Source organism: Stigmatopora nigra, chromosome 23, assembly GCF_051989575.1.
Source record: "Stigmatopora nigra isolate UIUO_SnigA chromosome 23, RoL_Snig_1.1, whole genome shotgun sequence".
Classification (NCBI taxonomy): domain Eukaryota; kingdom Metazoa; phylum Chordata; class Actinopteri; order Syngnathiformes; family Syngnathidae; genus Stigmatopora; species Stigmatopora nigra.
The window spans coordinates 7,305,021-7,320,991 of NC_135530.1; the positions used below are offsets into that span (position 1 = coordinate 7,305,021).

General features: G+C 43.6%; 1 protein-coding gene, 1 long non-coding RNA gene and 2 other non-coding genes across 5 annotated transcripts in view; 2 read left to right on the forward strand and 2 right to left on the reverse strand.

Moving 5' to 3' along the window:
* Positions 1-15,971, reverse strand: part of LOC144181124 (uncharacterized) — an 87,462-nt gene that overhangs the window by 17,007 nt on the left and 54,484 nt on the right. The window lies entirely within an intron of this gene.
* trnal-caa (transfer RNA leucine (anticodon CAA)) lies at positions 9,955-10,071 on the forward strand. The gene is made up of 2 exons: positions 9,955-9,992; positions 10,026-10,071. It is a non-coding gene; the product is annotated as a tRNA-Leu (tRNA).
* On the forward strand, positions 10,245-10,361 carry trnal-caa (transfer RNA leucine (anticodon CAA)). The gene is made up of 2 exons: positions 10,245-10,282; positions 10,316-10,361. It is a non-coding gene; the product is annotated as a tRNA-Leu (tRNA).
* Positions 11,349-15,151, reverse strand: LOC144181399 (uncharacterized). 2 transcript variants are annotated; one of them, XM_077709827.1, is made up of 6 exons: positions 15,049-15,151; positions 13,967-14,132; positions 13,784-13,858; positions 12,859-12,995; positions 12,171-12,366; positions 11,349-11,826 (listed from the first exon to the last, which is right to left on the reverse strand). In XM_077709827.1, the coding sequence occupies exons 2-6, from the start codon at positions 13,984-13,986 to the stop codon at positions 11,790-11,792; spliced, it is 465 nt and encodes a 154-aa protein (XP_077565953.1). In that variant the 5' UTR covers positions 13,987-14,132; positions 15,049-15,151; the 3' UTR covers positions 11,349-11,789. The 2 variants fall into 2 exon arrangements, with proteins under 2 accessions (XP_077565953.1, XP_077565954.1); XM_077709828.1 differs by having other exon boundaries at positions 13,784-13,890.

The window sequence follows — 15,971 nt, forward strand, 5'->3', positions numbered from 1 at the left end:
TGGGCACAGGGAAAAAGCTGGTTTGTAAACATAAGATAACAATGCTGTTTTCGCAGCAAGAGTGGAGGTCATAGTTAACGGCTAATTGCGTTTTCTGTTTGGACTTTTCAGAATAAGAACAATACATGGTCTGCAAGAAATGCAAGGTTATGCGAATGCTTTCGCATTGATATTTTGGGTTTTAAAATGAAATGTATTAAGAGGATAGAAAATCTGTTCAGTAAAAGGTTGATTTGGTAAAAAGCTTTGGATTTGGGAAATAGACCAAAATAGTCATTTTTGAGCAATTGTGGATTTCAAAGGGCTCTTAGTTAAAGGAAACTAGCTTTTGGAGGATAAAATAATATTAATACTATTTCAGAATATTTTGATTGTTCAAAATACTTTAATCCAGGAGGTTGGTGTCAGGAGTCGCTGGATTGCCTCTCCTGACATGACGTCACGATAATTATCAGCTGTGACTAATTACTTGATTAGATTATTTTTGGTATTTAAGCATTGTGATTTTCTGTGGACGCCGTTGGATCGTCTGGTGTAGTACTGGTTAAGTTCTGGTTTCGTTTCCTGTTAATCCTGGTAGTAATTGCTGTTTCCATTTGACGCCACGCCGCATGTACTTTCGTTTGTAATGAGTGGACAAGCCAAGTTGTTTAAGTTATGTTACCCCGTTTATTAAATCAACCTACAAGAGCTACAGATCTGCCTCACCTTTCCATTCCTTCGGCGACTCTGCATCTGGGTTCAACTTCCCCTCCGATCGCCTCGCACTACGCGGCGGCGATCGTAACAGCACGATCCAACCATTATGGACCCAGCGGAGCGCCACCCACGCTCGCGCCGACGCACTCGGCGACGCAAACCATCCACCTCGAAGACACCGGACTGCTTGGAATGTATAAGAAACCCCTCAGAATCGTTTAGGAACTTTGTAATGGACACACCGTGGTGCGGGGCTCTCAGGCACATCATTTCTAGAGATGAGCCACAGCTGGTAGAAAAGTTAGAGCCGCAGCGTACTCATACGCCCCACCACTGCTATGCACGTCGCCCTGGGAAGCCTTTACCGTTTCAGCTTGAGGCCCAGGTGCGTACAACCACCAGAGGCCGCCCAAGTTATCTTATGCCTATGCCCAGAGGTATTGATTCACCATGGAGGGAGCCTGAAGATTCTGGTGAGGAGGACATCGTTGAGGAAATTGATTTTTTCGCTGGCGTTTCGGAATCCGATGATGAATTCTTTGACCAATTCGGACCCCGAGACCTTCCACTGGAGGAGGATTATCCCGATTGTTTCCCCGATAATTCCTATTACAAATATCCCGACCAGCAATTACAGAGTGGGCTAGCCACCAATTATGGGGCACGACGTGATGGCGGGGGTGCTGTGCAATCCTCCCAGAGGAGGCGCCGAGCGCCACGCCGTAGAGCGAAGCGAATGCAATGCCTGGACACACTAACCACTGTCCAAGTTACGCGCCCGCCCACGTCTTTCCAAGCTCCTTTTCCGACCACGTCCCTCCAAGCTCCTTTTCCGACCACGTCCCTCCAAGCTCCTTTTCCGACCACGTCCCTCCAAGCTCCTTTTCCGACCACGTCCCTCCAAGCTCCTTTTCCGACCACGACCACGCTTTTCCAAGTGCCCGAAGTTACTCGGCCGACCCCGCTGTACCAGCAGCTCCTAAGGACTATGCAGCCCTCCCCGTTCCAAGTGCCCGAAGTCACTCGGCCGACCACGCCTGTCCAAGTGGCCGAAGTTACTCGGCCCAGCGCGCCGTTTCAAGTGCCCCAAGCTCCTGTGCCAAGGCCACGCAAATTACTCCCGTTGCCTTTGGGGTCGCCGGTCGCACCCGTACCGAAGCCACGGATCAGGTTTCTGGTGACGGACGGCCATTCTAGCACCGCTCTCCCAAGCACCGCTCTCCCAAGCACCGCTCTCCCTAGCACCGCTCTCCCTAGCACCGCTCTCCCAAGCACCGCTCTCCCAAGCACCGCTCTCCCAAGCACCGCTCTCCCAAGCGCCTGCCCGTCCAGCGCCTGCCCGCCCAGAAGTGGCGACGATGCTCCGGCGCTCGATGAAGACGGGGCCGGCGACGTCGAGAGTGGTATTTCGCCGGAGTCCCTGGAAGATGGGACTGGCGACATCGAGAGAGGCAATTCGCCGGAGTCCCTGGAGGAAGGGGCTGGCGACGTCGAGAGTGCCAATTCGCCGGTGCCCCTGGAGGAAGAAGCCGGTGACGTCGAGAGAGGCAATTCGCCGGAGACCCTGGAGGAAGGGGCTGGCGATGTCGAGAGTGCCAATTCGCCGGTGCCCCTGGAGGAAGAAGCCGGTGACGTCGAGAGTGGCAATTCGCCGGAGTCCCTGGATGAAGGGGCTGGCGACGTCGAGAGTGCCAATTTGCCGTTGCCCCTGGAGGATGGGGCCGGTGACGCCAAGAGTGGTAATTCGCTGGTGCCCCTGGAGGAGGAAGCCGGTGACGTCGAGAGTGGCAATTCGCCGGAGTCCCTGGATGAAGGGGCTGGCGACGTCGAGAGTGCCAATTTGCCGTTGCCCCTGGAGGATGGGGCCGGCGAGGTCAAGAGTGGTAATTCGCCGGAGTCCCTGGAAGAAGGGACTGGCGACGTCGAGAGAGGCAATTCGCCGGAGTCCCTGGAGGAAGGGGCTGGCGACGTCGAGAGTGCCAATTCGCCGGTGCCCCTGGAGGAAGAAGCCGGTGACGTCGAGAGAGGCAATTCGCCGGAGTCCCTGGAGGAAGGGGCTGGCGACGTCGAGAGTGCCAATTCGCCGGTGCTCCTGGAGCAGGGGTGGCCAACCAGTCAGAGACCAAGAGCCACATTTTTTACTGTGTTACCGCAAAGAGCCACATCACACACATACCTTTGCTCAGCCAGATTTATTGTCACACACCAGCATAGTAATGACATAAATTGACTCCTACAGTACTAACAGCACTGGCCAGTCATTATCAACAATGAACATTGTGTGCACTGTCTCACACAGACAAACTCTCAGTTCAACCAAGTCCACAAACAAAAATATAATAATTTACAATAGCGTTTTTCTTTTACTGTGCATGTTATTTAGTGGGACTTCTGGCATTCCTTGCCTTGAACAATCCTCTTCAAATCTGGCTTGTATTCCGTTGTTTCCACTCGAAGCAATTCTTTCACATGGGTGTCAGTCAGAACAGATCGATGCTTTGATTTCACGTGTTTTAGGGTAGAAAATACAGACTCGCAGACGTATGTTGACCCAAACATTGACAGTATCTTAAGCGCAGCCCGTTTAACATTGGGGTATTTTTCCATTGGCACACTTTTCCAGAACTCAATGGTCCCTTCTCTTAAGGCAGGTTTCAGTTGATCCTCCTCACAAAGATCGATCATCTCCAACTCAGCCGCAGCCTCATCTGTGACCAGCGGAGCTTTCAGACAGTCCGTCTCAGCATTAAATGGGTCGACGAGAAACGTAATCTGTGGCCTTTTCAGTTGTAGATCACGGAACCGGGCCACAAAGCTTTCGTGCAGGTTTTCAACCAGTGTTGCATATCTGGCTCTTTGCTTATTCAAGGCGGCGCTAGTGGCTTTTAGCAGAGTGGGGAAATGTGTTAAATCTCCCTTTTGAATATGCGCCGTGAACAGCTTCAGTTTATTTACAAACGCAAACACACTTTGAACCAGGTCAGGCAGCATTTTTAACTTACCCTGCAAGGTCAGGTTCAGTCTGTCCAAGTGACACAGCATGTCAACCAAAAAGGTCAGATCCATAATCCACTCAAGGTCCGAGAGCTCGGGATAGTCCTTGTCCTTCTCTTCCATGAACAGTTTCACAGCATCCAAAAGCTCAAAGATGTTACGATCTCGCCGCGTATTGCGACTGGATCGGTGGAGAAGTTGAACCCAGATGCAGAGTCGCCGAAGTAAATGGAAAGGTGAGGCAGATCTGTAGCTCTTGTAGGTTGATTTAATAAACGGGGTAACATAACTTCAATAACTTGGCTTGACCACTCATTACAAACGAAAGTACATGCGGCGTGGCGTCAATGGAAACAGCAATGACTACGAGGATTAACAGGAAACGAAACCAGAACTAAACCAGAACGATCCGACGGCGTCCACAGAAAATCATAATGCTTAAATACCAAAAATAATCTAATCACGTAATTAGTGACAGCTGATAGTTATCGTGACGTCATGCCAGGAAAGGCAATCCAGCCACTCCTGACAAAAGAAGCGAGAGAGTACCTGGCCTTTTGATAGCCACCTCACAGTGCAGTGCAGCGGCAAGTCACCTGGAAGCCCTTGGTCCAGTGCAGCGATGAGATTCTTGAATTGCCGGTGGTTAAGCGCATGTGTGCGGATGTAGTTGACAATTTCCATCACAGGCTTCATGACGTTGTCTAAATTCAATGATTTAGACACGAGTTGCTCCCTGTGGATGATGCAGTGGAAATTCCAAAACCCGGGAAATGTTTGGTCAGCTTGGCACAGCCCCACCAGCCCGTTAACAGATCCGATCATGGCTGGCGCTCCATCCGTGGCTATTGCAGTTAGTTTTGCTATTGGCAGATTTGCTTTCGCAAATGCAGCCATCATTGTTTCTTTCACGTCTATGCCACGTGTTCTTTCTTTTAATGGCACAATATCAAGGAGTTCTTCTTTGATCAAACAATCGTTTGACACAGACCGTGCAAATATTGCTAACTGAGGCTTGTCTTGTATGTCACAACTCTCATCCAATGCGACACTAAAATACTCACATGCTTGTAGGTCAGAGTGCAACTGTGATTCAATAGACGTGTTAATATCTGATATTCTGTGTCAACAGTGTGGCGGGACAGTTGGACGTCTGATACCATTCGTTTTAGTTTGTCGTTTTCAGGAGACAAGATTTCAACAACGTCACCGAGGCATTTTTTAATGAACTCCCCTTCATTGTATGGCTTTTTGGCCCGTGCAATGTTCCAAGCCAGTTGATACGATGCAAGCGTTACCGTCTCTGAGTGCTTCGTAAATTTTTGCAAAATATGTGTCTGTTTTCTGCCTGACTTTTCAAAGTGGCCAACTTGTGCTTGTGAAGTTCAGTCACTTTTGGAAATTTCTGGGCGATGTCAGCATGGAGTCACGCAAATAAAAAAAAAACACAAATACAAACTTTGATATGGACGTAAGAGCCGCATGAAACCGGCCAAAGAGCCGCATGCGGCTCCCGAGCCGCGGGTTGGCCACCCCTGCTCTATACTGTGTGTTCCATGGCATTTTCAGGTATTGTTCTCTAAGCCCCCCAGTCTGTCTTTTAGTAAGTCTTACAGTGTTTTTTTTCAATTAGCAAGAGCATGTATATGTGTACATTATATAAGAATATTGAATAAAAATTCAGGCCAGCACATTGCACTACGTACGTGTATTTAGAAATATGTCCAGTGGGTAGCAGTAAATTTCGAGATGGCTGCCACTGTAAAGTAACCCAGATAGTCGGTCGAACAAATAGCCAACAGACCGAAAGACCATCTGGCCGAAGGACTGTTGGCCAGATGTCAGTAGGCTAAATGTCTTTCGGCACAAACAGGACACAGACATATCATTTGAACAACACAGACCAGTCTGGGCTGCCTCTACTTCCACCCTTCATTAGCTTCCGGGTTGCAGAGAGGGCCCTGTCCTCAAGGCACGTCCACTTTCAAGACTAAATGCAGATGAACAAGTTGGTGTAACTCAAGTCATGTCCTGTTCCAAGGAGATGAGTTGAAATCAAAAAGGTGTAAACATAGCTTGGTCATCACTATAGAAATCATCACCAATCATATAAATCATCACCAAGAACAGATCATCCATTCCATCTCCCTTTGTCTTTTTATTATATTTATTTGTGGCCTTGTTAGCCTCCAGATTGGGCCCCTCTGCTTTGGTAACTGAATTAGTTATGTAAAAAACGCAAATTCTACGGACATTCAGTCAACAAACCAAAAGATAGCTAAGAACCTACATATAGATACACGTTATTTGAAAGCTCTTCAATCCTTCTCTTCTTTCAATGACATTTGGAATCACTAAATAATATAAAATGGAATCTGGAGATCAGGGATAATCACCTAAATCAAACACCTGGTTCACATATGAATGATTGTCAGATAAAAATAAAATGTAATAACAAACATAGTTATGGGCGGTTCATTTTCATAATAGGTATTAATCTAATCTCTCCATTTTTAAATTTTGTTTTCATATAACCAGACCAAACATTCCATCTCTTATTATGGGAAAAGTGAGATCCGATAAGATGGAATACTATGGAGAAGGGGGTTCTTCTGCGAACAACCAATCGTTGAAGGAGTCTCCTTTATTGCCCCTTGTTATTCTTTTGCCTTATTACTTCTACAACTACGTGAATATAGATTATCAGAAGGATAGCTTCAATAAAATGTTGCCAGATATGTTGAAGAAGGAAGTCAATTATCATTCAGCACGTCAAAAGAAGATGAACATCCATGAAATGTCGTAATAGTTGCTGGCGGCAAACTATCTGTAGGGGATGCCGTCATGCTGAAGCAGTCCCGTTGAGGCCTTTTAAGATGCTCGGTCATAGGGGAGGGGCTGGGCCTATAGCCACTGCTCCTCCGCATCCTGAGGAGCACGGTGAGCCGGCACGGGCATTGCATTAGGATTTCTCCCGGATGCCTCCCAGGGTCGACGCCGTGGCCTCGACCCTGGCCATTCTAGGGACAATATGTCTCCCGGCTGGGCCCGGAACGCACTGTGATCTTCGGGCTGGATTAACTGGCTGGGGGAGAGAGACGATGATCGGAAGAAGATGAGGTGAGATGCGGTGGTGTGTAGTCAAGCGCTTATTGCATGGAGCATCTTGTGGGGGGAGAATGAAATCATAAATTGGATTTGAAAATGGTTATGAAACAATCTTGAACTTTTCTTGACTGGAACTGTAGGAATCATAATATGGGCAAGAAAACCTTCCAGTTCGCATCGGATTCTGACTCCAAAGCTGAAGAAAGCATCAAGTCTCTGAAGGAAAAACTTTTTCAGGATGTCATCGACTGGTATGTTAATGTTGCGGTGTCATGGTTTATTTGGGTAGCTTTCTGTGACCTACTTTGGACACCAAGTCCAGTTTATTTGTTGTTTGGAGTAAGCACTTGAGGCATTCAATTCAATTAACCATAAGGGTATCTGCTGCCATCTAGCCTTGTGAATGGGCATCATGTCTACACCCCAAATGTAAGCCGACCGAGACTTTTTCAGTCTTATTTCAATGCAAAATGACATTGTCTTATATTTGAGCCAAGGTGGCATGTTGTGAAGTTGCGTAAAACAATAACAAGTGCATTTCAAAGGACATACATATTTCCTATTGGCTCTATGACAAATCTGCAGCCAAACAGTGACACTCAGCGACACTTATGATGGTGGTGACACTGATGATTGTAATATTGATTGAAGGTCCCTATGACATTTAACCGTGATACGGATTGAAAGATTATATGCAAGGATTCGTGACATCCAAATTCCCTACGACAAAGAACAACCTGCCAATAATCATAATGATGTCTTTAACATGTCTCAGTGACTGTTGTACCTTTATCATGACATCAATGCTGAAACTTAATAAAAGCGCAACTTGGGACATGGAAGGGAGAGAAGGTCCGCAGAGCCGAGCGCGAGTCCATAATGGACATGGACTCGCGCCTCCGACCTTTCCCAGCCGCGCGGTTGCTTTAAAATATAACACAGTCTCATGCCTTGTTTTTCCCTTTGTGCACGATTGGTAAGTATGGGGATCTGTAACTTCAGACCCAACACATGTGCGTACCGTATTTACTGGCACATAATCCGCCAGAGTTTATAAGCCGCTCCATGAAAATGGCCTTGAAATTTGGGAATTTTACAATTTCTCGCGTATAAGCCGCCCCAATTTACAATTTTCACTTCCGTATTCATGGTTTTAATAGGCAGTACAAATGTGTTACTTTGAAGAGAAAATCTTAAGAAACATTTTCACAAGTGGTATTTCTGAGATACTGAATGAATCAAAAGCACATTATTAGGGTCAATATCATAAGGAAATTAATGTGCCTGTTTTGTAAATGTAAAATGTCAAATTATTCAAATTGAAAAAGGGAAAAATGATCTTGATAAGAACTTGATACTTTTTAATGAATTACAATTTTCTTATTGATAGGTGCACCAATAAGTATTCCCAAGTTCACCTTTCAATAACGGAGGCATCTGAGATCATATCCTTTATTCTTGCAAGAGAGAATCGATCAACATGCGCCTCCGGTCCCTTTTGCTAATATATTCATAAGATTTAAACAACATGCATAACAGAAGTCTAAACATTATTCAGAGTCACAAAACAATTAGTCACAGTTCTCAAAAGTATTGTAGGTCTGTCGAAACTTCCTGAGAGAAAATTTATGCAGACCGTCTTAAGAAGCCATGTTTCCCAAAACAAATCCACAGTTCCCAAGAGCTTGTTGTTAACCGTCTTCAAAGTTCGATGCTTCCCAAAACAAATTACCGTTCTCTTGCTGTGAACCATAGTCTCGAGAAATCCAGGTGTGAAGGAGAAGTGACCTCCAAATGTGTTTTTGGTTCACTTTGGAGCGAGCACTTCTTTTGCAAGAGATGTATTAAAATGCCTTGTATTAATGTCACATTCATAATAATGATGAACCTAACATTCCTAATAAGAAAAGCGTTCTTATATGTAATGTTTAATATCCAAAATAAGAAAAGCGTTCATATATGTAATCTTAAATATCCAAAATAAGCAAATCGTTCTTTATCGCAAGCATGTATATCATATTGATAACTCCAACATTCCTAATAAAGTACAAAGTAAAGTAAAAATGAATGTATAAAGAAATATTAAAATGTAATTTGGATTGGATTGGATTGGATTGGATAACTTTATTCATCCCGTAATCGGGAAATTTCTTTGTTGCAATAGGAAGAGGGTGAGGATGCAGGAATAGAAAAGGCATTATACACAAATGGGTACTTAATAGTAAGTTAATAAATAAATACATGAATAAATATATAAATAGGTAACTGTGTTGGTGAGATATATATATACATACACATACATATATATATACAAGCACATCTACACTGTATCCGAAATTCGGGAGGTCCTAACCCACAGCCTTTTTTGAGTTAAAGAGCCTGACGGCTGATGGGAGGAAGGATCTGCGGAAGCGCTCCTTCCTGCAATGAGGGTGTAGCAGTCTATTGCTGAAAGAGCTTTGGAGGGACTCCACAGACTCATGCAGGGGGTGGGAGGTGCTGTCCATGATGGACCTCATCCTGGTCAGCATCCTCCGCTCTCCCACTTCCTCCACAGAGTCCAAAGGACAGCCCAGAACAGAGCTGGCCCTCCTGATCAGCTTGTTCAGCCTGTTCCTGTCCCTCTCCGTGCTCCCACTTCCCCAACAGACCACTGCATCCAACCTCCAACCTTCCTAATAAAGTACAAAGTAAAGTAAAAATGAATGTATAAAGAAATATTAAAATGTAATTTAAAAAAAGATGGAGGAGCTGTAAAACATGAAAAACAAATGAGAGTGGACAGAGCTACTCCCACTGGCTTCCGCGTGACGGCGCCATATTGGTGGGCCGGATTAAAAGGTCTGGCGGGCCGGCTGTGGCCCGCGGACCGTAGTTTGCCCACCTGATTTGTAACTACGTATGTGGTTTTTAATCTCCCGTATTTGCATTCCCCCTTTTCTTGCTAGTGTCACAATTAAATTTCCCGAATACGGGATGAATAGAGTTATCCAATCCAAGATGGCTATTGAGAATGCCCACTTATATCAGCATTATTAAAAATCGATACAAAATGGCCCGCGGGCTGCGAATTTACTATTTTTATTTCACAAATTAGGTCAAAATCCAAATTTAGATGTACATGTCAAAATGATGGCGTCCATTGATTCTCATGTCAGGATGGCCGAGCGGTCTAAGGCGCCAGACTCAAGGTCTGATTCCCTTTCATCCTAACTGTATGAGTATTCTGGTCTCCAAATGGAGGCGTGGGTTCAAATCCCACTCCTGACATGATTTTTAGGCAGCCACCAATATCACATGCACACCTAAATTCAGAGTTTTACCTCATTTATGATGTGAAAATATGAAGTCCGCGTCCATTTTGTGCCGTATTAATCATGACGAACTGTCCGTTTACCGGCCATTTCATGTGATTAAGCGATATTATTTCTATCATTCACTATGTCAGGATGGCCGAGCGGTCTAAGGCGCCAGACTCAAGGTTTGATCCCCTTTCATCCTAACTGTATGAGCATTCTGGTCTCCCAATGGAGGCGTGGGTTCAAATCCCACTCCTGACATGATTTTGAATAAATAATGTCGCTTAATGACACGTTGTACGCAATCACTTGAAAATATTAATACATAAAAATGACTCATATACGTCATCTTTACCTTATTTTTGGAAAATTTTGAAGGCATATGAAGCTAGTGGTACTGTCCTAAACAAAAAAAAAATCTAGTCCATCCTTAAACAGTTCCATTTTGTTGCATACAGATAACCTGACAATACAGTTCTAAAAATGTCCACCTAATATTTAAAAGTGTGCCTTAAAAATGATGTCATTACCATATCAACAAACATCATGACCCAGAAATGTTATAATGTCCAAATTCCATATTTTACAAATGTTCTTTTTCTATATTTCGAATGTTATAGTGCATAAAATAAATAGTATTTAACCCATTGAGTAGTAGAACTTACGTCATACATGGTTTTATTTTTTCCAAATTGCTGTCCATCTTAACAAAGATGTCATAATTGCAGACTGAATTGGTCAAAAAAAGTATTGCAGGACAATGAATTGCTGCATTTTTGAATGTAACTGGAGGTTGTGGTTTGTTGTTTCAGATGCTTTCACCAAGGTCTCTATGAAGGGCCAAAAAACTAAAACTATCTTAATTTTTCCTCCCACAAGAGAGCACTATTCCTTTCCACTTTGGGTTGCTTGACAGCAAATAGTATGTGCACATTAATAAAAACGCAGATTTTGATTCTCAAAACATCTGATGACAAAACCAATTCCTAGTTTGAAAACCCAATATTTGACTTTTGAAAGGCCAGGTTGTATGAAAACTATTCAACGACAAAATGTGTCATTTCATAATCAGAATTTCACATGAGGGCATTATTGTTACCACATTATTTATGTTTTTGCCACTGCATTGGAAAAATATATTTGTATACTTTGCATCGATAGTTTGTACGATTGCGGACTAATAATGCTGGAACAAAGAATGAATGACATCAGGTACGTCACACAATTAAACAGAACACATCAGCCAAATCAAACACAAACATTTTTAATTGTTTTTGCTCAACACACTTTCACTCAAAAGTGAATAACAGAGAAGTCCCAGTTAAAGTGGCTGTGAATCTCACACGGACTGTCGCACTCGATCCTAACAATAGAGGGCAATACATGGCTGCTTTGGCATCAAACAGGATTGGGCTGAGAGGGGGGCAGAGGGGCCCTGCACTCGACCTTGAGGCGGCATGGCAGAGGGTGGAGACCCTGAGGCGGGAAGGCAGCAGGGTGGAGACCCTGGGGTGGGATGGCAGCAGGGGGGAGACCCTGAAGCGGGACGGCAGCAGGGTGGAGCTGGGCGGGAGAGCGCTGCCGCCGGCAGAGGAGGGGGACGAAGGTACCTGGTGGTCCCGGGCGGCGCCGGCGAATCCGGTTGGGGAATTTGGGGCGAGCTGTTGAACAGCAGGCTGGGTGTAAACGTTAGGCCGAGGGTACGAAGGGTAGGACCCCACGCCACCTGTGACGTGAGACATGAGTGTTAAACATGTCAGGTTACGTCTGGATGTGGAACATAATTGCCTTTGGTTTTGTGGGCAGGAAAACTGAAACTTGTCAAACTGAGGTCTCCCCTCTAAAGAATGTATATAAACTGTCCTATTTTTTTATTTAAGTAGTTCTCAATTTTTCTGTTCGGGTAAGACGTCCACAGCGGAAAAGACAGCTGAGTGTTGTTCTGATTGCTTGGCGCGAGGAGGTCCAGCTTGTCGCTCAAGTCAAAGAGAGAACTGACACAATGAATATATCTACTCCAAAATATTTCCTGGGAAAAAAGGAGACTTTCCCCTTTCAAATGACGATCACCTGGTGTCCGTCGGCAGAGTGTGGCTCTCGCCTTGGTCCACGGAGGTGCCGTCATCCATGTAGAGTGGTGGCGGCGCTATGTTGAGGTCGTAGGTAGCGGAGGCGGTGAGGAGGGGGAGCCTGGTGCGCGTGGGAGGGAGAGGGCTGAGCGTGGGGTGATGGTGAAAGTCAGGTGGCTCTCCCACCCTGGATTGACCTTGGAGATGAAAGGCAGGTCAATGGGTGGCATGCCGGCCATTTGCCAGCAGAATTTGGAACAGTGAGCTGACATGTATGACAAATATAAGCTGGCTATGGTAAATCTCTCTTGCGTTATGTCGTTGCATCCGATTAAATTCTTTCATGTGCCCCCTCCTCTGTCATACTCGAGTATTTCCTGTCTTGTCAGGTATGTGATGTATCCTTGCCTCAGACGATACCCTTCAGTAAAAAAGTGGTCATTTTGTAAAACTATTTAGCGTTAGGTAGCATGAACTGTATATATTCACTCATGTTTCCATATCTATTCCTCTATGTAATTGTTATTTTCGTCTGCCTGAAAACTTCAAATATTCTCTCTCCGGCTGCATTTCTATTTAAAGCCCCCGATTTAGATGCCTTACTTTGATGCAACTCTAGTATCGGATGTCATTAGATCGTGTAAACTCAGTAAAGCTCCCCATTTAATGTTGACGAATGGGAAGAAAACCTGGACTGGTGGCCAGAAGTTGGCTGGAGGAGGGCTGTGTTTGCGTAGACAGTATGATGAAAGGCGGCACAGGTGCTACAGACTCCAGCATCGGCATCTCAGCGCTAAAGTGTCCAGAGAAGACGGGTGCCATAGTGCTAAAAAAAAAATCAAATAAAACAATCAAGCATGATGGTCATCAAGTTGATTTTGTGAAACCAATCCTGCCAGGAACAAACAACACTAAATAGAAACGATATCCATTTCAAATGTACACAGTATTCCGCAAATACCAACATGATTAAATCCCTGATAAGTATGACAAAAGGTGAGACAAATACTACAAGACAATACGACACAGAAAATGACTGGACCAGACATTTTTAGGCCAGATAGGACAACACAAGAGAAGAACAGGGTCAGTGAAAGTGACCAGAACAGAAGAAAAAAGCTTTAACAGACTGACCACGTCCAAGACAGGACCAAGACTGGCACATTTGAGGACAAGAACAAAAAGGCAGATTAAAAAAATAGAAAGGTCACGAATAATTGAACCAAACCAAGACATATTTTAGTAGTATTAAACTAGTAGTTGTTTGTTACTTTGTTAATAGATGGAGAATTGGAGCAAATAAAAATGCTTTTCCAATCCAATTTCCTGTTTTGGGTGTTTTTTTAGAGGGTTGGAATAAATTAATTTGTTTTGAGTTCATTTCTATGGGAAACGTTCGTTCAAATTACAAGAAAATCGATACCAGCTCAGTCCCAGGACTCATTAAGCTCGTATCTATCTCTATATACCACCGTAGAAGGGTAACGATTAAGTGGACCAAACCAAGACGATACATGAAAAAAACAGGCGGGATGAAACAAAACTAAGACTTGATTGGAAAGTCCAGACAGGGCAAAAACTAAATGGAAGGTAAAAAAAAACGATCCGCCCAACCTTAATCTTCTCAGGCGTGACACCGACTGTTGCGGCGATAATTTTCCTCTTGTCGGCATCCGGGTAGTGTTCCTCCTGAAACGAGGCTTCCAGATACTTTAAATGATCTACAGTCAGGAACAAAAAAAATATCACATAAAACAACACAAATGGACCACAAAATCTAACTCAAATGGGTCTGACCTGTGCTGTACCGAGCCCATGGTTTCTTCTTGGGTGGTGCTGGTGGCAGCGGGCAGCCGTCCGCGCTATCGAGATTGGGGGGCACCGGAAGGATGGCGGCCTGGCCTCGACCGCGGCTTATGTAATGGATGGAGCGACGGGTGGAGTACCGTTGGGTCATTTCCATCTGGCAACAGACAACAATTTTGTTATAAATTCAAATGGGTTTATCAAAACAAAAACACAAACATATCTGCCATATTATTTCAGATGTAATTTTCAGTCATTCAACATTGGTTTTATTGTCCCAAATAGCAAAAATAATAACACAATTATGTTATGCTATTATTATGTAAAAAATGAGCTATTTCAGTTTTAAGAATAAGTTACACTATTTTCATCCTGTGGTGGGCCAACCTCTGCAGAGGGTGTCTTGTTATAAGTGGCTGAAACACCCAATGACGTGTGGGGCAAACAACTGATGATGTGGCGTGCAGGTGGCACCGCGTGATCCTAGCCAAATCCCACCCCATGTAAGACGGTATCTCCAATCTCTGTCAATTGATGTGCTGAACATTAGGGATATTTAACACCTAGTCCTATAAAGAAATCCTTTTGGGTATTTTATTTTAGTTTTGTGACAAAACTTCCATGACAATCTATCTAGAATTTACTTTTAATAGAAATAATGCATAAACTATTTCTAACCAAAGATTAAATTAGGTGCAATGAAGACATGCCATATCTAGTGTTTGTAAATACTAAATTGTAGTTGTTTTCGAACGTGGTTCAACGTAAAACAAGCCATTTGAATAAAGTTAGAAGAACTTTGCATGAACTTTCAAGGAACATGTTGACCTAAAGCTGATAAAACACTACATGAAAGTAATTAAAATGACTTCATTAATTAGCCTCCCTAGGTATGCACTTTACTGTAAATGATTAGCTCGGGTCCGCTAGCCTTTAGCTTTTTTTTCCAACTCCCACACCAAATTGTTTAAGAAATGATGAAGGAAGTTGAAATAATTAGCTGACCAATGAGTGAATAAGTTGCTAGAAATGCTAATAAACGAGCTCATGATTGACAATTAAAGGCGTTTTACCAAATTGTTTCGTTGGCGTTTTCATCCACGACTTCACCGAGGCACAAGCAATTAAAGCGGGCACAATTCAAGCTAACGCCTGGTTTGCCTTGCTACAGTCACGTGACCACGCCGCAACCAATAGGCGAATGAGTAGACACCCGCGCTGCTTACAAGTCTAAAGCGTACACATCTCGATTTCCGACTAATAAGGCTTAAATGCGACTAAATAAATGTTCATTTATTATCATTATTGTTAATGAATACGGTGCAATATGGTTTCTAATTGCCAAGCCTACATGATAATGAGCCGATTAACCACACGTCTTGTCACGCTGATTCTCATTGAGGTGTTTCTAAAATAATACCTGAATAGGCCAGCAGATAGCAGGCTGACACACAGTTGGTTGCCATAAAGTGGACAAGGAGACGAATCATAACTGAGCAAAATTACTGGAATACGTTTCATTAAGGAGCCTGACATTTCATGTTTCTAATATTATTTTCAAATATTTTTCTGAAAAATTACTCGAAAGTTAAGGTATTGTAGGCACTCTGCATATTTGGAGAGTGAGAATGTGCCATCACTATATTTCAGGCAGTGAATAGTTATCAGACATTATTATTATTATTATATAAATAATAATAATTAAACAAATATCAACTAGTTGATAAGGTTAATCTAAAAAATGAACATGACAAATATTCAAATAATACAATTTTATATATTGTATTATTATCGAAAAGCCCTGCCGTGAAGATTTTTTTTTATATCAATGGATTAAAAGAACTGGATTAAAAGCCCTGAATATTCCGTTCTTTGTAGATCTAAAACAGGGGTCGGGAACCTTTTTTGACAGAGAGCCATAAACAATTGATATTTCCTAATGTTATTCCTTGACAGCAGACTTCGCATTTATAAGTCAAAATACACGTCAATGGTT